Source organism: Vombatus ursinus, unplaced genomic scaffold (assembly GCF_900497805.2).
Source record: "Vombatus ursinus unplaced genomic scaffold, bare-nosed wombat genome assembly UNPS02014773.1, whole genome shotgun sequence".
NCBI lineage: Eukaryota > Metazoa > Chordata > Mammalia > Diprotodontia > Vombatidae > Vombatus > Vombatus ursinus.
The window spans coordinates 1010039-1031254 of record NW_020954551.1 but is presented as its reverse complement, the minus strand read 5'-3'; the positions used below and the strand labels follow the sequence as shown (position 1 = coordinate 1031254).

General features: G+C 41.4%; 1 protein-coding gene across 2 annotated transcripts in view; it reads right to left on the bottom strand.

Moving 5' to 3' along the window:
• BMPER (BMP binding endothelial regulator) overlaps nucleotides 1-21216 on the bottom strand; it is a 289084-nt gene that overhangs the window by 123754 nt on the left and 144114 nt on the right. For both annotated transcript variants that reach the window (XM_027863683.1, XM_027863684.1), the window contains exon 7: nucleotides 5461-5560. In XM_027863683.1, coding sequence (XP_027719484.1) covers nucleotides 5461-5560 — 100 coding nt within the window. The remainder of the gene's footprint in view (nucleotides 1-5460; nucleotides 5561-21216) is intronic.

Below are 21216 nucleotides of genomic sequence, written 5' to 3'. Positions count from 1 at the left end.
TACTATATAATAATAATTTATACTATATAATAATACTATACTATATAATAATAATTTATACTATATAATAATACTATACTATATAATAATAATTTATTTCAAATGTAATTACTTGCTGTTTCAAATATTAGTTATCATTACCATTGTTATTGCCGTACTTCATTCCTTTCTGCTTACATCCACCCTCCTAATTCCATATTCCAACATATGATATAATAGTAAGATAAAGAACATTTTCTTAGGGCAGAATACAACCAATTGATCAACAAGTATTCATTCAATGCAGGGTATTGCGGCTACCAGTACAAAGGCCAAAACAAGGCCTACTCTCAAGGAGATTAGCCGACGCTTCCAATGCCCATTCCTTAAACTCTCACCTCCCAAACCTCCAGGGGTCAAAAGGCTGTGCGTCCACTCTTCTTGGTTCTCCCTATTGGCTTATTAGTCTGACACAAGATAAAAAAATGGGGGGAACGGGTGCAAGGCAACTCATCTCCACTCTTCATGTTGGTTTACCAATCCACTACTATAATCTAGAGAATGGTAAAGGGACATTCTGGCAACTCGCCGATTGGATAAAGCTTGGTCTTGGTCCTATAAGGTAGGCACACCTTATTCCCCACCACAGCATCTTGGTGGGGAATTGCTTGGAAGCTGCTGCTGCTAAAACATCACGAGAATTTGTTGCTTTATCTTAGAAATGGAGGGGAAGTGCCTTGTGCCACTGCTTCTACTGGGAGCGTGAGGAAGCTTCTGGGTAGTCCCATCCAGGCAAGAGACCCAGCCCACAGGAAGTCATTCGATTCCTCTCATTCTGCCGCTTTCTCCTCTTTTCCTCTTGGCTTGAACCTCACACACACTCATCTCTCTCAAGATCTCTGTCTAACCTCTCCTGGGTGCATTACAAATGCCCCCATCCAGCCAGAGTCCTCACATTCCTGTTAATACAATCCTTGTGGTTAGGCACCAGGCATTCTGGAACATAAGCAGAGCTGGAAACATCCATTAATGTCAAGGGTGATCATCTCTGCATGTCCTATTATATTTAAATAGTTGTACTCACTGGGCATAGGGTTTCTTCTGGTTCTATTTGCTTTGCTCTGCTTTATTTCATATGCATCTGCCCACATTCCTTTGATTTCCTTATATTGCAATATCTACCTTTTAATTTTGGAAAATTGAATTAAATTTTAATAAAATTCATGAAAGCCTTATCAACTACTTTTTAAAAAAATATCTTCTATTAATTTGATTGCTCTATACTTACAATTTTATTAATTTTTCCTTTAATCATGATGATTTCTGATTCTGTCTTTGTCTCGACACTTTAATTTGTTGAATTTCCAGTTATTTTAACTGAAAACAACTCAGTTTATGGTTTTTTTTCTTTTTGTAATGAACAAACATGAATATTTACCAAAACAAATTTCACGCCCGAGGATTAGTTTACACTCAATAACCTTATATGTTTTATTTAATATTTCACAGCAAAATTCCCTTCTGGTACCCCAGTAAGATGTGGGGGTGATGCTGGGCTCTTGAAGATTATGCCCAGAAGGCATAGGAGGTCTGAGCTGTAAGGACTTCAGGAACAGTCTTGACATTGGTCTGCAGCTATATAAGCACCAGCCAAGCTAAGTATGAAGAAGGTTAGTGCCAGGAGGGAGGTCACTAATTGATGAATTCTTTGGTCAAGGCAGCCCATTAATCAAAGTAAGATACAAAATGGCCCTAGCTCCTTCTGCAGTGAATGGAGCAGAATGATTGACAGTGAGATAAAAGAAGATAAGACTATCTTAGGTTTAGGTTGTTGTTGGTGTTTTTTTTTTTTAATCGAATCGGCATCATGCATGCAAAGACAATAAGAAGCATAATTTCATTGTAGGCAAGGTATTTGTCCTTGCAGTGCCCATTACAGGCACAACCACAGAGGATACCCTGAAGATAACTACTTCATGCATGCATGTAGAGCATAGAGCTATACAGAAAGCTGAGTTTGACCAGAGCTTCCCGGACAAGTCATACCATGCACTGATACTCAGTGACTTCAGACTAATGGCAGGAGCCAAAGATGATGGTGAAAAAATATATTGGAAAATGCGGTTGATGGTTAAGAAAAGAGAAAGACCAAAAGCTTCTAGTTTAGTCAGAATCTTCCACTTGCATGTCACAAACACCTTCCTCAAGAATAGAGAAGATGGGGCAGCTAGGGGTCACAGTGGATAGAGCACCAGCCCTGAAGTCAGGAGAACCTGAGTTCAAATCCAGTCTCAGACCAAACACTTGACACTTACTAGCTGTGTGACCCTGGGCAATTCACTTAACCCCAAATGCCTAAAAACAAACAAAGAAACAAACAAAAAAGAATAGAGAAGATATTGGGCATTGCATGCAAAATTAATTAACTAAAGTGTGACAGATTTTTAAAATGCCTAATGTGGCAGTTAATTTTTCATTTAGTTGCCTATGAACAGTCAAATCGTCAATTGTCCAATTTTCCTTAATTATCCATTTATCCCACTAAAGATTTTCCTATCTCTCATCTTGGGTGACAGAGCAGGGCTTTAAACCCCGGGCCTTCTTTCTCCAGAACCTATATTTTCCCTTTTCTTTGAAGTTGTTTTGCTTTTGAAGCTTTCTGGTTATACTTTTTCTTTTCTCTGCATAGCTGTTACCAGTTTCTTAAATGGTGGTATTAAGCTGGGAAAGTGGGCTGTCTTTGCCCCTTCGTTCTGTGTACTGGGTTGGCCAAGGAGGAAGAGATGAGGCAAAGAGCTCTTTATTACATCTCGTAGCACACACCATGGGCTCACATACATGTGAGCTTTACATGCATGACCTTGATTGCTTTTTCATACCTGCTCGCACATACCTGCATGCTCGCAGAATACTTCACATACATGACCTTGATTGTTCCTCCCAACAGCCCCATGAGGTAGGTATAAAACAGGTTATTTTACAGCATTAATTAAGAGCTAGTATTTATATATCATGCTTTAAGATTTGCAAAACGCTTTCCACAGCTTATTGCATTTGGGACAGTTTAACTATTTGATTTTGAGATGGATCCAAGGATTTGGAACTGGATGGGACATAAGAGGCCTTCAAGTTCCACCCTTCACTTTAGAGAGGGGGAAACTGAAGTCCAGGGAAGTGAAGAGACTGTACGGGCCATTTGGTCCAACTCCTCACTTTACAGATGAGGAAACTGAGGCTTAGAGAAGATGAATGATCTGCCTAAACCCACAAAGAAAGTAAGTGACAGATTATAGTTTTGACCTCAGGTTTCTCGTCTCCAAATAATGAAAGCTGAGCAAGGGAAATGACTCAGTGTAATTCATCATATACATCATGGGAGGTAGTTCAGTTCCAAGGAAATTCACCAGGAAAGTGGTGCCCAGACCTCCACCAACTTAGCTGGTGTTAGATTTCAGGATGTTGGAGCCATGTTGGCTTTATTTTCAAGACATATCACCAGATGAACAGCCAGTCTTACCCCAACACCCAATCTATGCAAATCCCAAACAAGAAAGGATATTTTTGTTTAGAAACATTCAAGAATAGCCCCAAATCTGCATATCTGGGCTATCTTAGGGCATTTCTAATTCCTTCCACTTTGGATTTAGCCTAACCCCAAGAAACTGTCCTCTTTTCTTTTGGTTACAATTGTTGGATTTTTCTGAGACTTACTGATCTTTTTATGGCATATCTTATGACAACACACACACACACACACATACATAAACACACATACATGTGCACGCACACATACATACTCAGAATGCCCACATTCGGCATAGTTGCCTTTGCTTATATGAGAAACTATGAGGCAGGGAAAACTTTCTGAGATTTCTGGGTTCAACCATATCAGCTTCAAAGAGCTATTTGGTCTGGTTCAAGGTTATAAAAACACACTGGGAAAATGAAAAGCACTTGAGAAAATGAAACTCTTAAATTAGTTCTGAATGGCTCCCCTCTGGTTCTGCCAAGGCTCTATGTTCCTGATCTATTCCTTGGTTATACATATGCCATCAAACATGAGAGTGGGAGGGGAGAAGGGAAGAAAGAGACAATAGAGAGAAAGGTGGAGGAATGAAGAAGGAAAGAAGGAAGGAAGGAAAGAAAGAAGGAAGGAAGGAAAGGAGGGAGGGAGGGAGGAAAGAAGGGAGGGAGGGAGAGAGGGAGAAAAAAGGAAAAGGAAAATTGATAAAGAGAAGGAAGGGAGGAAAGAAGGAAGAAAAATGAATAAGAAAGAAAGAAAAGGAAGAAAGGGAAGATGAAAGAAAAGAAAATGAAGGAAGAAAAGAAAGGAAAAAAGAGAGAAAGTGACAGTGAGTGAGAAACAGAGGCATAGAGGGAGAGAGACAGAGAAATGTTTCCAGTGACTCAAGACCCATGAGCATTGCAGGTCCCACCATAAGCACCACTGCCTTCCTGTTGTTTATAGCTTGCACAACAGGCCCCCAAAAGAGTCATTTCAAAACTCTTCATGTACCATGCTGGTTTCCTGTCCTATTTTGCCCAAAACAACAAACTCTGGGCGATGATATTAACTGTGCCCTCCACACTCCCTCTCATATATGACATGCAAGACAGCATGGGGTGGTGGAAAGAAGCCAGACCTGGACTCTGGACAACTTGGCTTCCGATTCTCCTGTAGCCCCTTCCTAGCTGTGTGCCCTGGATGAGTCATGTCCCAGCTCTTGAGCCTTGACATATTCCCTGGGACGTCTCTACTGAATCGTTGCTGAACTATAATCTGCAATGATGCAGAGAGTTCTCCAACCTAGAATCTCCAATGTGGAAGCCACAAAGTCTTGGTGTAGTCATTATTCTTGCACTATCTATACCTGAGGCTGTCGTGAGGCTTAATACACTCACTCATTTCATCTGTGATTTCACCAGTGTAGAGGAATTCCGGTGTAGGACTTCTCTCTGCCAGTTAACTATGAGACTCTCTATTAAGTCTCTGACTTAGTAAAATTATCTACTGATAGATAACTCTTAGGGAGGTGCTTGAGCATTATAAAGGTTAATTGACTCTAAGACAGTCACATGGGAAGCAGTAAATTGGGTTTTATCGATCCTAAAGTACTTTGGAAATAACAATAGTAGCAGTAATTGTTGTTGTTATTATCATTACTATTATTATTAGTTGCTCTAGACTTGTGATTTCATGGATATAATGAACTACTGTGGCAGCTAGGTGGTGCAGTGAATAGAACATGGGGCCTGGAAGACACAGAAACATAGAAGCAGCTCATCCTCAAATTGTAAACTGCATCAGTTTGACTGACCAGCTGAATACTGCAAACTGGAACAAGTTTCTCAAGCAGAGAATGTGCTGTGTGTACCAACTGGCTGGTAAAGAACATAGGAAGACAGAAAGGGAAGTACCTAGGAGGGGTAGAACCTTCTCAAAATAAATTACCTGGTCAATGTACAAGAAATGTCACTCACCTACACATCTGGGGCAACACTGGCCTGGTGGAGTCTGACTCAGGTGCTCAGGACATGACAGAATGGGGCAGACTTCTCTCATGCACTGTGTTTGACCTCCCTAAAGAGAAAATAGGCTTCATTAAAAATAAAACAACACTTAGATCCAAGATAAGTCCCGAGCAGTTCTAACAGAGTTCTATATCAGAGCAGAGTGCCTGGCAGTGAAGAATGTTCAATATAAGATTAGTTAAGAATTTTTAATAAATGCTTTTTCATTCAATCATTCTCTGATTCATTCATTCATTCATTTATCTGTCAGTTTAGAGGGCTCCCAATGTGGTACCTCATTCCACCGATAGAGCATGAAACTCCACTGACTCTATGACTCCGTGGAAAATTTCTAGGGATTTGCTTGAGGCTAAGAAAAATTACAGTATTTTCACGGGGTCACACAGCTACTAAGTGTCATCGATGGGGCTAGAACCCAGATCTTCCTGATTCCAAATTCTACGCTGTGTCCACCACAGCTCAGTGACCCTCAAATAGCAGTGGGCTCAGTGAAATCTTTTTTCCCCAAAATACCAAATGAATGTAGATGGAGGCCAAAATCAAGAGATGATGAAAGAGAAATAACCCTTCGATTTTTAAAAGAAATGTGACAAGTCCTTCTCTTTCCAGCCTTGACGTTGACACTAGTGACTTTAAACATCTGGGAAGAGAAGGGAATAAACATTTATTAAGTACTTACTATGTGCCCGGCACTGTGCTAAGTGCTTTACAAATACTATCTCAGATGATCTGGAACTGGAATGATCTATATTGCCTGTATAGTTTCTTCACTCCATATCTGAATTCAATGTGTGTGTGGAGGTTTATGTATGAGTATGAACATCAAGATTAGGAAAAGGGGAAACAGAAGAGTTGGAGTGGAAGGAGAAAGGAGACTTGAAAGGAGAAAGCTGACTGTCCTATTATCTTACTACCCTGACATCCTGTGGATACCTTAAATGTCCAAAATGGATCTCATTGCCTTTCCAAAAAAATCCTCCCCCACCCACACCTTCCCTATTACTGTGGAGGGTAACACAATCCAGTGGTAATGGCTTCCTTGAAGTTTCCCTGAATAAGATATTCCATCTCTCCAATTCATTTTCATTGGCTGTCCCTATGCCCAGGATGCTCTCCCTCCTCATTTCTGTCACCTGGCTTCCCTGGCTTCTTTCAAATCCCAGCAAAAAACATATGCATTACAGGAAGCCTTTCACAATCCAGCATTGACTAGTGTCTCCTCTCTGTTGATTATTTCCAATTTTTCCTATGTACAGATTGTTTCTTCAGAACAGGGACTAGATTTTTTTTTTGCCTTACTTTGTACCCCAGTGCTTGGCAAAGTGCTTGGCACACAGTAGATGCTTAATCAATACTTGTGCTGACTGGCATTTCTTCTTATTTAATTGGCTAAATCCATTGTTTCTTCCACTGTAGAGTTTCAATGACTAGATGAGAAATAAACAGTGTCCAAAATCAGTTTCCCTTCCTCTGTAAAAACCTTCAACTTTTTAGGTCAGTAAAGATATTGCAGACTATTTATACAGGTTTCAAAACAATGTGTCTTGAAGACTAAAATCATGAGACTTCACTATCCTAAGTATGATCTCATTCATGGGTGGAACATTGTTTCTTCTTAATATTTCTCATCTTTGTAAGCCTCAACAATTCTGATCTTTCCCCATACTGGTAAAGCAAATTCTAAACTACTTCTAAGGACTGTGTTTTTAATGATTTTGGATCCACCAAAATCAGCTGTGTCAGGTGCCACCTGATAGGCCCAGATAAGTAAGTCCCACATGGGCATGTTGAAAATGAGTGACTTAAGTGTGCAACAGACATTCAGGATCTATGGCCTTTTCCCACCTGCAAATACTCACATCATCTGATTCCTGCACAGATGCCCCAGATGCCTCCAAATAGCTACTTTCCACTGAAGATCAAAACCAGTGAATGTTTCTGCCTATGATATTTCATGGCACCTCATGATCTCTTCTGTGGATTAATTCATGTCAGGAACTGAAGCTTAGACCCTATACTATCCTGCCCCCTCTCTCAGGTCTGGGCTGGATCACCTGTGAACCCATGGACACCTTCTCATGGTTCCTACCAACTGACCAATTCCTTCCCTTGCCAAGCTGCTGCATGAAGCCATCAGGCTAAGAACCAGGGGGAAAAGGAGGCTGCTTTCTGTGTAGAGTGGCCAATGCCAGCCTTTGTTGTCACCTTGAAGTGACCACCCTCAAGAAAGAGACTGACTGTAAAGACAGATGGTTCATTCTTTTTCCACTGAGTCTTTCCAGGACATTCTCAGGGCATACTAACAAAATGGCAGGCATCATGGTCCAAGCATGGATGGATGTATAAGGTCTTCCAGCCCAATCAGAAAACAAAGGTCTAACTCTCATAACTGATTGACCAGGTCCCCCAGTAGAGGATATTCCTCATAACTGAAGATGGTCCTCTACTAGAAGATCTCAAAGAATTTATTGCTGGGATCTAGGGGACCACTGGAGTCCTACAATAGCTGACAACTACCTATTGACAAATTGGAGAGGGCCATAGTAGGTCCATACTAAAACTTGCTTGTAATGGCATAGCCCCAGTAGACTAATTCAATCACAGATCTCTGACTCTAATCAAGAGGAGGCAGTACAACACAATAGAGCTCTGACTTTGAAGTCAAAGGATATGGGTTCAAATCTTGCCTGTGACACTACCTATGTGACCGTTGACAAGTCATTTGGCCTCCGTGGGTCTCAGTTTCCTCATTGGCAAAATGAGTGGGTTGGACCAGATGACCTCTGAGATCTTCTTCTAACTCTCAACCTAGGATCCCACAGTAAAGAGATTTTGCCTGGGATGAGGAGATCACTCTTCTGTCAGATTTTATATGAAAGCCTTCCATCTTGGGAAAAGACCAAATAAATTAAAATAGGAGGAAAAGCCAGGCTTCTCACTGCAAGTATCCAAATTGTATGAAGCCCACTCAGAATCACGTCAAATAACTGATAAAGAAAAGAAAGCCCTATCCCTTTCTATTTGTTATGGGCAGGGTGAATTGGATTGAAGAAAACTTCATTGTTATCTTTGTCATTGTTTTAAATGTAAATAACCCAATTACAACTAGGTAAACTGCCCCTACCCAGGACTTGTGGAACCAGGTGGGGAAGGAAATGAACTGACTCTACAGTGAGAGGGTCCTCAATGGAACTAATCCTCCTCCAGGGCAGGACACATTTTCTTAAGCTAGAACTCCCCCATTAGGAGCTCCCTTACGTCAAGGTATGAATAGACTCCAGGGCACTAGGTAGCACCAGGGACCTTGCAAACATCCCCAAGGCTGTACTCTTAATAGAGAAAGCCATTTACAAGTCAGTCAAACATATATTAAGGCCTCACCATGAAGAAGGGCAGAAATATAAAAATAAAACCAAAACAGTCTGCCTATGAGGAGCTCCCATGTTCTATGGGAGAGATAGCATATGTGTATGTATATATGTGTGTATACATGAAGTCAACAGAAAATATTATTTCTGAATGGAAGATGCCATGTCTGCCCCTCCAAATGGAGAGGATAGCTTCTCATGGTGGAAAAGGCACAATGGGATGAGGGATGATGTCAACAGCAGGGGAGATTCAAAGATGGAATAGCTCCAATGGTTGATGTTGGCTGGACAATCAGCTGGCTCTCACTGCACCATGAGCATTCTACTCACCCATTACCAAGACTATACAATGTATAGTCCCCCTTCATTCATTTGCTCACAATGGGGGAAAGGGAAGAGAATGAGTATTTATTAAGCACCAACAATGTGCCAGGCCCTGTGCTAAGACTTTACAAATGTTATCTCTTTTGATCCTCACAACAGCCTTGGAAAGTGCTGTTATTATCCTCATTCTATAGTTGAAGAAACTGAGACAAACAGAGGTTAAATGACTTGCCCAGAGTCACACAACTAGTAAGTATCTAAGATGGGATTTGTACCCAGGTCTTCCTGGTCCAAGCTCAGCCCTCCATCTGCTGTACCGCCTAGCTGCCAGCTCAAATCCCACTTCTTCTGCCATAACCACACCAATTCACAGTGCCCTCCTCTTCTTCTGAACTTACCATTGGCTGGACCACTCATTCAACATGTCGTTCCAGCCCCATAGACACAGCTGGAAGGGACCTCAGGTCATCTGCTCCAACCCCCTAATTTAGGATCCCACAGAACACTCCACTTTCGTCCTTCTCTTGGCACTGTGACTCATCTGTTCTCCCGTCCCCTCATTGGCTACCAATAGTAATTATGAAACTAGTGATAGCTTTTACCTAGGCCTTGCTGTCTCCCTACAATCCCTTCTCTAGACTGTGTCTCAGCAGGACCAGAAATCTGGAAGCCAATGCTGCCATCCCGCCCTCTAGTCACACCAGGCTCAGCAGGGCCCTCCAGGACAAGTAGAAATCCCAAGACATCCTGGCCTCCCTCCACCTGACTCCTTCAACCCAAATGCATGATTGTGAAGTGAGAGCCCTTTCAGCAGATTCAGAGAGGTCACCTATTCTAAGTCAGAAGCTGAAGTTTGCGCCAAGATGGCCTGTGGGACATAAAAGTCAGAAAAGAAACCCAACCGAACCCCAGGATCACTTTTACAGGCCCATTTGTTCTATCTCTCCCACCCCACACCCCCACCTTTGTCCCAACCCAGCCAAGACAAATATGGCTGCAAAGAACTTTGCTAAAAGCTTGAAATCTTAGGGCATATGAGGCTGCCCATAGACTGACTAGCCTCAGGCACACAGAGAACACATTCTCTTCATCGACAAACTCTGTTCTTGTTGGAACGGCATTTATTTTTTGAAGCATATTTTTAAATTAGAAAGAAAAAAAAATTCATGATTGCAAAGGAATTAACTTGTCCAACACCCTGGAAAACTGGCAGCAGATTGCATACACTCCTGTAAGTTTCCTTACAACCAGGTCAAAGAGCAAATTCTGCATACTTAATACAACTGCAGTGTGTATTCCCCAAGAGTCGGTTAAAGTAATCTGAGCTCCAATTTGGGTTCCCAGACTTGGTCAGGTTTTATTTTGTTTGGGTCCCAGTATCGTGGCATAACCCAGGCAGGAAGGCTGAATCCTAATTAATGCCTGCAAAGAAAGGGGAGGCCCTCCTGCGACCCCACTGCTGCTCACCACCCGTTTGAGGGATTTAAACACAACCACTTTCCCCTCCACGGCAAAATCAAGTTTGAGGGGACTTTGTGAACATGGGTGTGAACCAATGAAGAGCAAATGCACTGCTATGATCATACTAATTCAGGATCTATCACTTCAAGCCAGGATTACTGAAATAGTTCAATTGCTTTCCTATCCCCAATCACTCCCTTGCTCCACCCACCTTACCCCCACATCTAGCCTATTCTACCTGCACACACACACACACACACACACACACACACACACACACACACAGCTGCTGTATCAAGGCTTCTCCAAACACCCTTTCATCATATCATACTCCTCCTCCAAATCATACAGCGGACACCCAGTTTGGCAAGATAATCTTCAAATTCTTCAACCTACTAGTTAACTTTCTATACACTGTCTTACCCTAATCTAATTTTCATAAGATCATGGTATATAGTCCATGGCCCATAACTGAAGCTCTGGGCTCTCCCCCCTCAGCATGGCTTTGAATCTCCAGATCTCCAGATTTCACTACTAGGACTCAGCTGTCTTCTCATCTAGGGAGCTAGGTGGTGCAATGGATAACCTCTGGGCCTAGAGTCAGGAAGACTTAAGTTCAAATCCCATCTCAGACATTTATTAGCTGTGTGACCCTGGACAGGACACTTAACCTCTTTTTGCCTCAGTTTCCTCTGCTGTAAAATGGGGAAGGGGATCATAATAGCACCTGCCTTATAGGGTGATTTTAAAGATCAAATAATATGATATTTATAGATTGCTTAGCACAATGTACTTGGTAGGTGTTTAATAAATGCTTCTTCCCTTCTCCCTTCTTACTATGGTATTTCCCCCATCCCATGAAGCCATTTCACTGTGGACTATCCCTTTGCCCTTGCTGTCACTCCTGCCATGGCCACTTCCTCCCATGGCCTCCATTTTGGGGAGGAGTCCAGGATGGTCAGCCTCCATTCCTCTACCGGCTTTTGAAATTCCATTTGGCAATCAAATCTTCTCTCCTTTTGCCAATATCCCCCCTCCTTTAGCTCCCTTTTATGTATTATCTCTTGTCCTCTAATTAGAATTTAAATTCCTTGAGGGCAAAGCCAGTACTATCTTTCTCTCAATCTTGGGGAATTCTCACAAATATATTCTTTTTGGTTCCTGACATGCCCAAACTAGTAAGTGTCAGAGGCAGCGTTTGAACCCAAGTCTTTCTGACTCCAAATCTAACAGTCTATTCACTGCTTACCTCTTCACTAGCTACCCAAGGAAGAGTGACATAAGAACATCACTTTTGGAGATCACATGGTCAAGACAAGGTTGTGTTTGTTTGTCTGTTTTGTTGTTGTTTTTCAGTAATGAGAGAGATAAGAACATTTGTTAACAACAGGGAAGGAGACAGTAGGTAAAGAGTGCACAGAGATTAGAAGAAGGAAAGAGATGATGGTAGAGTAAGCTATCAAAGGAAAGAGAAGGGGGTGGAATAGAAGGCACCAGAGGAAGGGTTGGCCTCAGCCAGAAGATGGGCCACATCTTTGTCAGAGACTGGGGCAGAGGAAGAAAGAGTGCTGAATGATATTGATGGGTTTTGAGTTGAAGGGGAAAAAAAAAGGTTTGAAAAAATCATTGTCACAGAGTCTCCATTGCAGAGCAGGAGAAATAGGAGGAAATGGGGAAGCAGGAAAGTCCATTACAGGGATTTTCAGTTCAAACATTCAACAAGCACCTAGGAATACAGACTGGAGGCAGGTGGAGAGGTAACAAGAAGGACTGGAATACTGGATAAGACCAATAGACATCCCGCCATGCTTCACAATTCCCATAAAGATGTTCCTTCTTCCTCAGAGGAAGAAGAAGCCAGCCTTCCAAGACAAAAACTCTGCTGGAATCATTGTGCAGGTTCCACATTATGTTTGTGGATCACAACAAGTTCTGTCAAATTTGGGTTCATCCAAAACCTGGAAACAGGTGCTCAGAGTAAATGAAACTCAGGTGAAGTGTATTCAGGAATCAATCAGGCAATTGAAAACCATTTATTAAATGTCCTCAGTGACACTATGCCAGGCACTCTAGGAATCTGACCTACCCTTTAGAGAGGGCCCCACATGTAAGCGGTCCACAATTAGCCTCTCTGTGGGTTCCTGTCCTTAACTAATAGATACATAGATAGATAGATTGACAGACAGACAGATTAGATAGATAGATAGATACATAGATAAATGATGAATGGATGAAGAGACTGCTAGATAAATAGAGAGAGAGATGGTAGACAAATATACGAATGAATGAGTGAATGAATGAATGAATGAATGAGTGAATTCTTCAGATGCAAGCCCTGTTAATATTTCAGATTCCTATATGCTTCATAGACCACCCTGGTGGGAAATTTCTCAATAACCTAAAATGATGATAAGCCCTTTTACTTTTTCCTTTTTTTCTCCCATTTGAATCAAAGTCAAGCCTTTCATCCTCATAGAAGCCATCAAAGCTATATGTGTACCCCCAGACACTTTCTCAAACACTTGGATCACTTCCAGGGGGCTGAAAATAACAATCAGTCCAATACCACGTTTCTCAAGGATGATGGGCTATTCTTTCCAAGAAAAAAATAATGCCATGGAGGTATAGGAGTGAAGCCACTTTAAATGCCCACAAGACTGCCTCTGCCATAATAACATTGGGTTGTGTGATTTGAAAGGAGACACCTGAAGACCTGGCAATGTTGCAACCTCGATAGAAAATCCAGGGCATAACTCCAGGATGGGAACTCTGACCTTTCTGTTCTCCTTTTCTCTACCTACCCAATTCTCCCTCTGTGATCTCCCCCTTATTGGATCATAGGATCATAGATTTAGGGTTGGAATGGACCTTAAAGGCCATCAAGTTAAATCTCATTTTGCAGATGAGGAAACTGAGGCTTAGAGAGGTTACATCATTTGCCCAGGGTAAGATGTGAACTCGGGGCTTCTTAACTCCAAGGCCAGTGTGCAATGCTCTGTATCACATGACTATCTCTTCTGCAGGTTCACTTACCATCTGTTACCAGATGACCTGCTCAGCTGCCCCAACCTATGTCACAGTAAAAAACCAATCTACCACATTCTAGCTCTTTGGAAAGGAGGCAGGAGGGGATAAAATCACATCTCTCCTCTCACCCACTCAAGATAATAGAGCTCAGGAAAGAATGGTCCCCAATGGCTCACAAATTGAGTGGATCACTTTTCTGGTATTAATAGGGCAGGACACCTTTGATTCAAAGCTCAGTCCTTCCTTGGAATCCGGACACCACTTTCATTGACCTTCAGAGCTGATAAAGGTTGGAATGTACCTGATAAGATATTGACTTATACTCTAGGTAGGACCTGAGGGGCAGTCATGAACCCACACAACAAGGGACATGATTAGAAAGAGCACGCAACTTGATTGCAAGGGGTTGTAATGGAGAACTCCTGATTGTGTCAGGACTGTGCTGGTGTGTCAGGAATGCACTAGTGTGGCAGGAGTGTGCAAGAGCCAGCTGGTACTGACTGATTAAGGCCAATTGTTCAATTTTCAGTGTGAGCATTCATACCTCAGAAATCAGCAAATACTACAAACCAGGGCTTGATTCATTGTATTGTTGATTGTCTAGACTTAAGAAAATCATGGAGGAAATGTTAATAATGCAAGTTAAACTTACATACATTTTTTTCCCCTAAGGGCTGGTTGCTCAACTTTTCCTAGCATCCTCTTGCATAATGAATAGAGAGTTGATCAAGAGGCCAGGAAAACCTAGATTACAGTCTTGCCCCTGTCACATATTGGCTGTGTGACCCCAAGCAAGTCACTTAACCTCTCTGAGTTGGAGTCAGCTATGTAAACTTTCAGCTACAGAAATCGCTCCAACATTCATTCATACCTGGAGTTTCCTATGCCAACAAAATAAGAGGTTCAGCCCATGCCTTCCTAGAAACTTCAGTGACTCCCCATTGCCTCTAAATCAAAAAGCAAATTCTTCAAGCTGGCATTGAAGCTACTACTTAAATCACATGGTTCTGACCTTTCTTTCCAGTTGGATCTCATCCTTGTTCTCTTCACCCATTACATTTCATCCAAAGTGTCCCAGGAGGTTTTTGCTGAATTCAGCATCCATTTCCCCACCTTCATATTCAAAACGCAGTCCCTCTGATTGATACTTTTTAGAATCTTTGTAATCTTTCAAAACTTGGTTCAGATGCCATCTTCTCAATGAAGCCTCCCCAGATTCTTCCAGTTGTAACTGCTTTCTTCCTTCTCAGATTATATTATATTAGCTTATTTGTGGCCAAGTTGTGTTAGTAATAATAGCTAATCTTTATATAGTACTTCAAGGCCTACAAAGCATTATCTACAATTTATTTAGTACTACAAGGCCTACAATTATTATCTCACTTAAGCCTCACGACAACCCTGAGATGTAGATACTACTACTATCCTCGTTTTATAGAGAAGGAAAGAGAAGCAGAGAGAGGAGAAGTGGCTTGCCCAGGGTTAGCCAGCTGAGATCAAATTTGAACTCAGGTCTTCCTGACTTGAGGCCCAGAGCTCACTAGGTCACCTGTAAATGTGACTCTTCAGAGATTTTGGTTTTCCACAATTCACAATTACACAGTATCACCAAGTTGATCCCAAGGGATAGTGACCACACTCATGACTTCATTGGAGTCTGCTGCCAGTTGAGCAGACACCCTCTATTGAGTCAAGGCAGCACTTTCACTATAACTTAGAGTCCTAGAGAGTCGCCCAAGGCATGAGAGGATGAGTGGATTGACCAGGGTCTGAGTCAGTTTATATTGGAGGCAAGACTTGAGGCCAAGTCTTCCTGGCTTGGAGCCAACTTTCTATCCTTTCCACTCATTATGTGCAACTCCAAGTTAACCTGAGATCACAGCTTTATTTAAAACACACACAAAGCACGTGCACGCGCGCGCGCACGCGCGCACACACACACACATGGATTTTTTTTTTAGCAATGGAGCAGCTTGGTATTTTTGAAAGTGCTATACAACTTACCAAATGTAATCTGGCTTACTCTTCAATCCATCAATCAATACTTACTTGTATGCCAGGCAGCTCTTGAGGGTAAAAACCTAGAGTGGGGATTTATTGAGTGAATCACCCAATCATTTCATCCCACATAAAGTAACTAACAAGATGTTACTGGGTGAGAACACTTCTTGTGAATGAATGAGTCAATCAATGGCTTTAGCTTAGATGTGGAAAGTACTTGATCAATTTTTAAGTCTTTGAAAGCCATTAGATGAAATAGAGTGACATTATACAGGAACCATGTTCAGATTAGTGGGAGATACTTGGTTCATGCTCTGTGAATTGTGCATAAAACAACAAGCCAATATGGAAACTGAGCCTTTGAGTGCTGGGAAGGAGAAAAGAGAGAGCCATTCTAGTCAAGTGTCTGAGAAGGAACTCCTTATGGGGAAAGAAATGAGCCCTAGTCTTTTCTTCAGACTTGGTCTTCAATCTCCTGCCTCTCCCCTGTCCCCACTTCAACCAGAGGAAGACCTTTCAAACTTCAGAGGACCAAAGGATTCGGGCTTTTTCATCAGTATTCCTAGAATACTAGAAACTGATAGCAGTATACACATTGTTATCCAAGGATAAACTAAACATACCAAGGAAAGGCAGTTAAGACTACAGTGTCCAATAAAGAAGCTATAACCATGTGTAAAGGAAACCTTGTGAGTATCCCATGAAGGGGAAGAAAGGGATTCCCAGCTACCATCATTTGAGTTAACCCTTTGCCACATGTGCCTTCTAAGCCTAAGACCACTTCTCTTACAGACTTTTGGGGAGATATTTTGTATCAACTGTTGTTATCATACTACCTCAATTAGCTAAAATTAGCTAAAAGCTTATTGTCTGGCTGACTAGTTTGTATTACTTGATAATCACAGGAGTAGAAGAAGAAGCACACCAGTAGGGGCTCGTGAACTACAGTATTAAAAAAAAAACCATTCCAACCCTTCAGGGCTACCTATAGAATCCTGAAGGGACAAGCAATAGTTAAGCTCTGAGGCCACAACTTGCCAGTGCTAGTCAGGGCTAAGACAGTAGCTCCAGGGAATTTGCTACATAAAGAAAATCTGCATTCAAGAAGTTCATATTCTAAAGGTGGTAACAACATATAAATGAATATAATGTAATCCTAAAAGGGAATGTTTTAGCACCTGGAGGGTGGAGTGAGGGAGAGGAATAGAAAGCACTACCTACCAAAGGTGGTATCAGAGCTAAGTCTCTGGGCTCAGTCTGATATGCCTATCCAAGATGGACATGGATGAATGTGTTTCCCACTCAACTTCTGAATTAGACTGGCCTCTCTCTTCAGCTATAGTTTAGGTTCCTTGAGGGTAAGGAACATGTCATATTCCTGTATCTCCCACAGTGACTACTCTTAGGCATTATATAAGTGTTGTTAATTAATTGATTGATAGGAGCTCACAGTTAAAAAGAAACCTAAATTTGATAAATGGCTCCCCTAAATTCCTCTTTCTACATCTCTTCACGCATGAAGAAAATTATAGATCCTTAATATCTATACCTACAGAGCTCAGGCTCTGGCAAGTGCTAGCAAGCTAGCCTCCATCTGAGGACCAGCCTAATTTCATTCAGAGAAACTCATCACCAGTTTGGCTATAAAGTGGTAGATTTTTCAACCCCAACAACTCACAAAGACTGTCTACTAAGTCGATGTATGATTGCAACATACATTTGTGGAGAGGGAAAATTTATAGACCCTCAAAAGAGTTAGGCAACAAAACTTTCTAATTTACTCTTGATCAAGGTTTATATAGGCATACTATTTTAATTCAATAGGCAATGGATAAACGTGGTAAGTAGAAGGGAGGTGTAGCATATTTCCAATGATGATCTATTCCTAAAAGTAAAGTAGAATATAAGTTCCTTGAGGGCAAGAGACATCTCTTTGTCTTGGTATCCCCAGCACTTAGTACAGTGCTTAGACCATAGTAAATGCACAATAAAAACCTTTTTTTTTTTGATGGAAACTATATGAGAGATATAATGAGGTGGGTTGGTCCAGTGCCATGAAGTGGGAATAACAAATGGGCAGCTGGAGTACTCCATTGGTGCCTGCAACATGTAGAAGGCCCTAAAGGAAGTCTTCTAGCACATTGGATAGTTCCCAAGTGGGGGGTCAATGGAACGATGAGTAAGAAAGGGATAGAATCAAAAGGTGGGTTATAATATTCACCAAAAAATGAGTGCCCACATTGATGAGATCATAGATCCATTAAGCTATGGAAAGACTAGGGCATATTGTTAAAGTCTAGGAAGTACTTACTAATAGGGCATAATAACCTAGTAATACATAACAACAAATAGCAAAGTTCAATTGGACTTGAGCAATGATTATTGTCTAATAACAGCTGAATATTTATACTACTACTGATTCAATTAAACGTAACATTTAAAATTTCCACTCAGAATTGATAGTTATTCCCAGGGTTCTGATTGACATAAAGTGGCAAATTCTGTAAATTATCCAATAAATTGCATAACCTGAATTGTCCATTGCAATGGAGCTCTATCACCAGTCCATAAAACTTCTAATGGTCAAATTATCAACAACCAGGGAGGCTACAAGTACTAGAATTTGGGCTCAAGTCAACAAGAACTCATTAAGTATCTAAGTGCCAGGCATGGTGTTAAGTGCTGGAATAGAGATAAAGGCAACAGACAGTCAAGCCTCATGACCATCTTTGCCTTTGTGGATAGTGATCACATTCACCGAGCGTAATAATGTATTTCAAGATAAATCGGGCTGCACCAATATATGTTTCACCATCCTCCCTCAGGTCTACCTTCACACTGAAGTCACCAAATGTCAAGGTCTATAGATCACTGGGCCTAGAGTCAGGAAGATCTGAGTTTAAATCCAACCTCAGACACGTACTAGCTGTGTGATCCTGAGCAAATCACTTAAAATCTGTTTTCCTCAATTTCCTCAACTATATAACGAAAATAACAATAGAGCTTGCTTCTCAGTGTTACTGTGAAAATCAAATGATGAAATATTTCTAAAATGTACTTAGCACAGTGCCTGATACATAGTAGGTGCTACAAAAAAGCTTACTCCCTCCCTGCCACCCCCGTATTGATGTAATTTGAAGGATTTTCTCAAAGTCTTCATAGAATAACAACAGCTGGAGAACTCAGTGATTGTTAGCCATGAGATTCTAAAAGAACTAGAGAGAATTCTGTTGGGTATATGCTGTGTCTTCAAGCAAAGGCCAGATGACAACTGGTCCAGAATATGATGGAAGAAGGTCATGACAAACTCTTGATTAGATCTGATAATCTCAGAGATGCCTTTCCAGTCAACAGACATATCTTTCTGAATTCAAATCTGGCCTCAGACACAAAATTATCAAAGGTTATGACACATACTTAAAGATGATATTTGTGGTCAAGAGGATCTTAGTAGGAGTATGGAAATAACTGTGATTGTAGTGTTACATGCCCTGCTCCAGACAATGGTATTATGGGACAGAAAAGATGAGTAAAACAATTTAACTCAACTTTTAAAAATCATGATTAAAAATGCTTCTCTAAGAAACATATAAAATATCTCTTAAGTCTCATTCAAAATCAGGAATTTTCAGGTAATCAACCCAACCAAGAAAAGATAGGACTTAAGTGAGAGGGACTCTCAGTATTAGCCAGGAAAACTGTTTTTAGCTGAGGCCATGGAAGCTGTGGATGGCCCTGTGGTGACTTTGCCCGTGAATTAGTTGGAGAATGTTTAGTTTTCGTTGGCATAAAGAACACATGGAGCACAGTTTTATGTAAAGTAGTATATACACCACTCGTGTGTTTTCACAACGTTTCAAAGAACTAACTTGATGTGTACACTGTGACAGCTTCTGTCATAATGTATTTATCTAAGTTCTGCACAGATTTTTATAAAATAAACTTGCAAACGGCTGTTTTCCTAAGGAGTGGTTGTTTCAGGGATGTGGGGAGATAATCATTTCATCTCAGGACCACGAGTAGGAGATTTGGACTCTAGGGTGACATGCTGCCTTTACCAATGCTACAAAAAGTCTGTTATTCTCCATGAAGCTCAAAGTGACCCCATAAAGTACAGAGAATCCCTGTGTTGCCATTTTTGAAAAATGTCCTTTCCCTAAAAATGAGCTTGATAGGAATTCAGGCACTGTTGGCCTTTCAGTGACCTGCAGCTGGCTCCTCCACCATAGGGTAGAGGTGACTGGTGAGCTTAACCTCAGGGACATAGAGAGAGCTTCCTGGCAATGAGTTCAGTTCACTAAAGCTCATCAATCATGATGCATTGAGGAGTTAAATGGCTACCTGATGAAAAGAATCCCCAATTCCTTCAGTTCCCCAAAGTCCATAATGCACACCCTCCTCATCTCTGTATCACTGAGACGCTGGTTTCCTTAAAGGCACAGGTCAGGCACCATTTCCTCCATGAAGCCTTTCCTGCTACCTCCATTATTAGCACTTTCTCCTTCAAATTCATTTGAATATAATTTATTTTTACTTATTTGTGTGAGTGAGCTATTTGTAAAGCACTCAGCACAGTGCCTGGTGCATAGTAGGAGCTTATGACTTGTTTTTTCCTTTCCCTTCATCTTCCTCTACCTAGGGCAATAAGATCATAGATTTAGAGTGGAAAGGGATGTTAGAGGTCATGTTGTGTCTCCCCCCACCCCCAATAGAATGTAAGTTCCTTGAGGACATAGACTTTTTTTTAACTTTTATATGTACTGTCTTCTCTGGGATAACTACTCCCCTCCTCCAACTTGCACATGTAAGCTTAGTGCTCTGGGGGACAACTACCACAATCATAGTTTCAAAGTACTCTGTGGATCAGTATTCCTAAAACTATAGCTCACAAGCCCCCACCAATGTGTGTCTGCTCAATAGTCAGCCAGAAGATCCAGAAAGCAAAGGCATTACTGAAATAGCACTATAAGAACAATAACAAAATACTTCCCCATAGCCACGGGTGCACCCTCACACAAGTACACAATAGTATCAACTAGAAAAGAGACACTCACTTAGAGCATACCAGGAGAGAAAAACTAATGTATGGAACAGATTTGGTCTTGGTCAAGGTAACCCACCTCTGTGGCATTTAAGGACCCTGATGGCTTTTCTCTTCTTGTGATAACGCATGTATCACTCCCCAGTAAACATTGTGTCTCCAGTGGGTAGGTCCATTTTCTGGGCTGAGTCTCCATTGTCTCTAATCCCTGGCTTAACTGAGGTTTGAGACTATGGTAGTGCCATGCTATTCCACTCACCAACTAGTTTTACTTGACTATATGCTTTCTCTTTTTAAAATTAGTCTCTCCCATTCATATACATCAGCAAATGAGCAGGGGGAAAAGCACAGGCACAACTCCATGTACCTCTAGAAATCCCTTCCCACACCACCCTCAACTGTATTTAGTAAGAGCTGGACAGAGAGAGAGAGAGAGAGAGAGAGAGAGAGAGAGAGAGAGAGAGAGAGAGAGAGAGAGAGAGA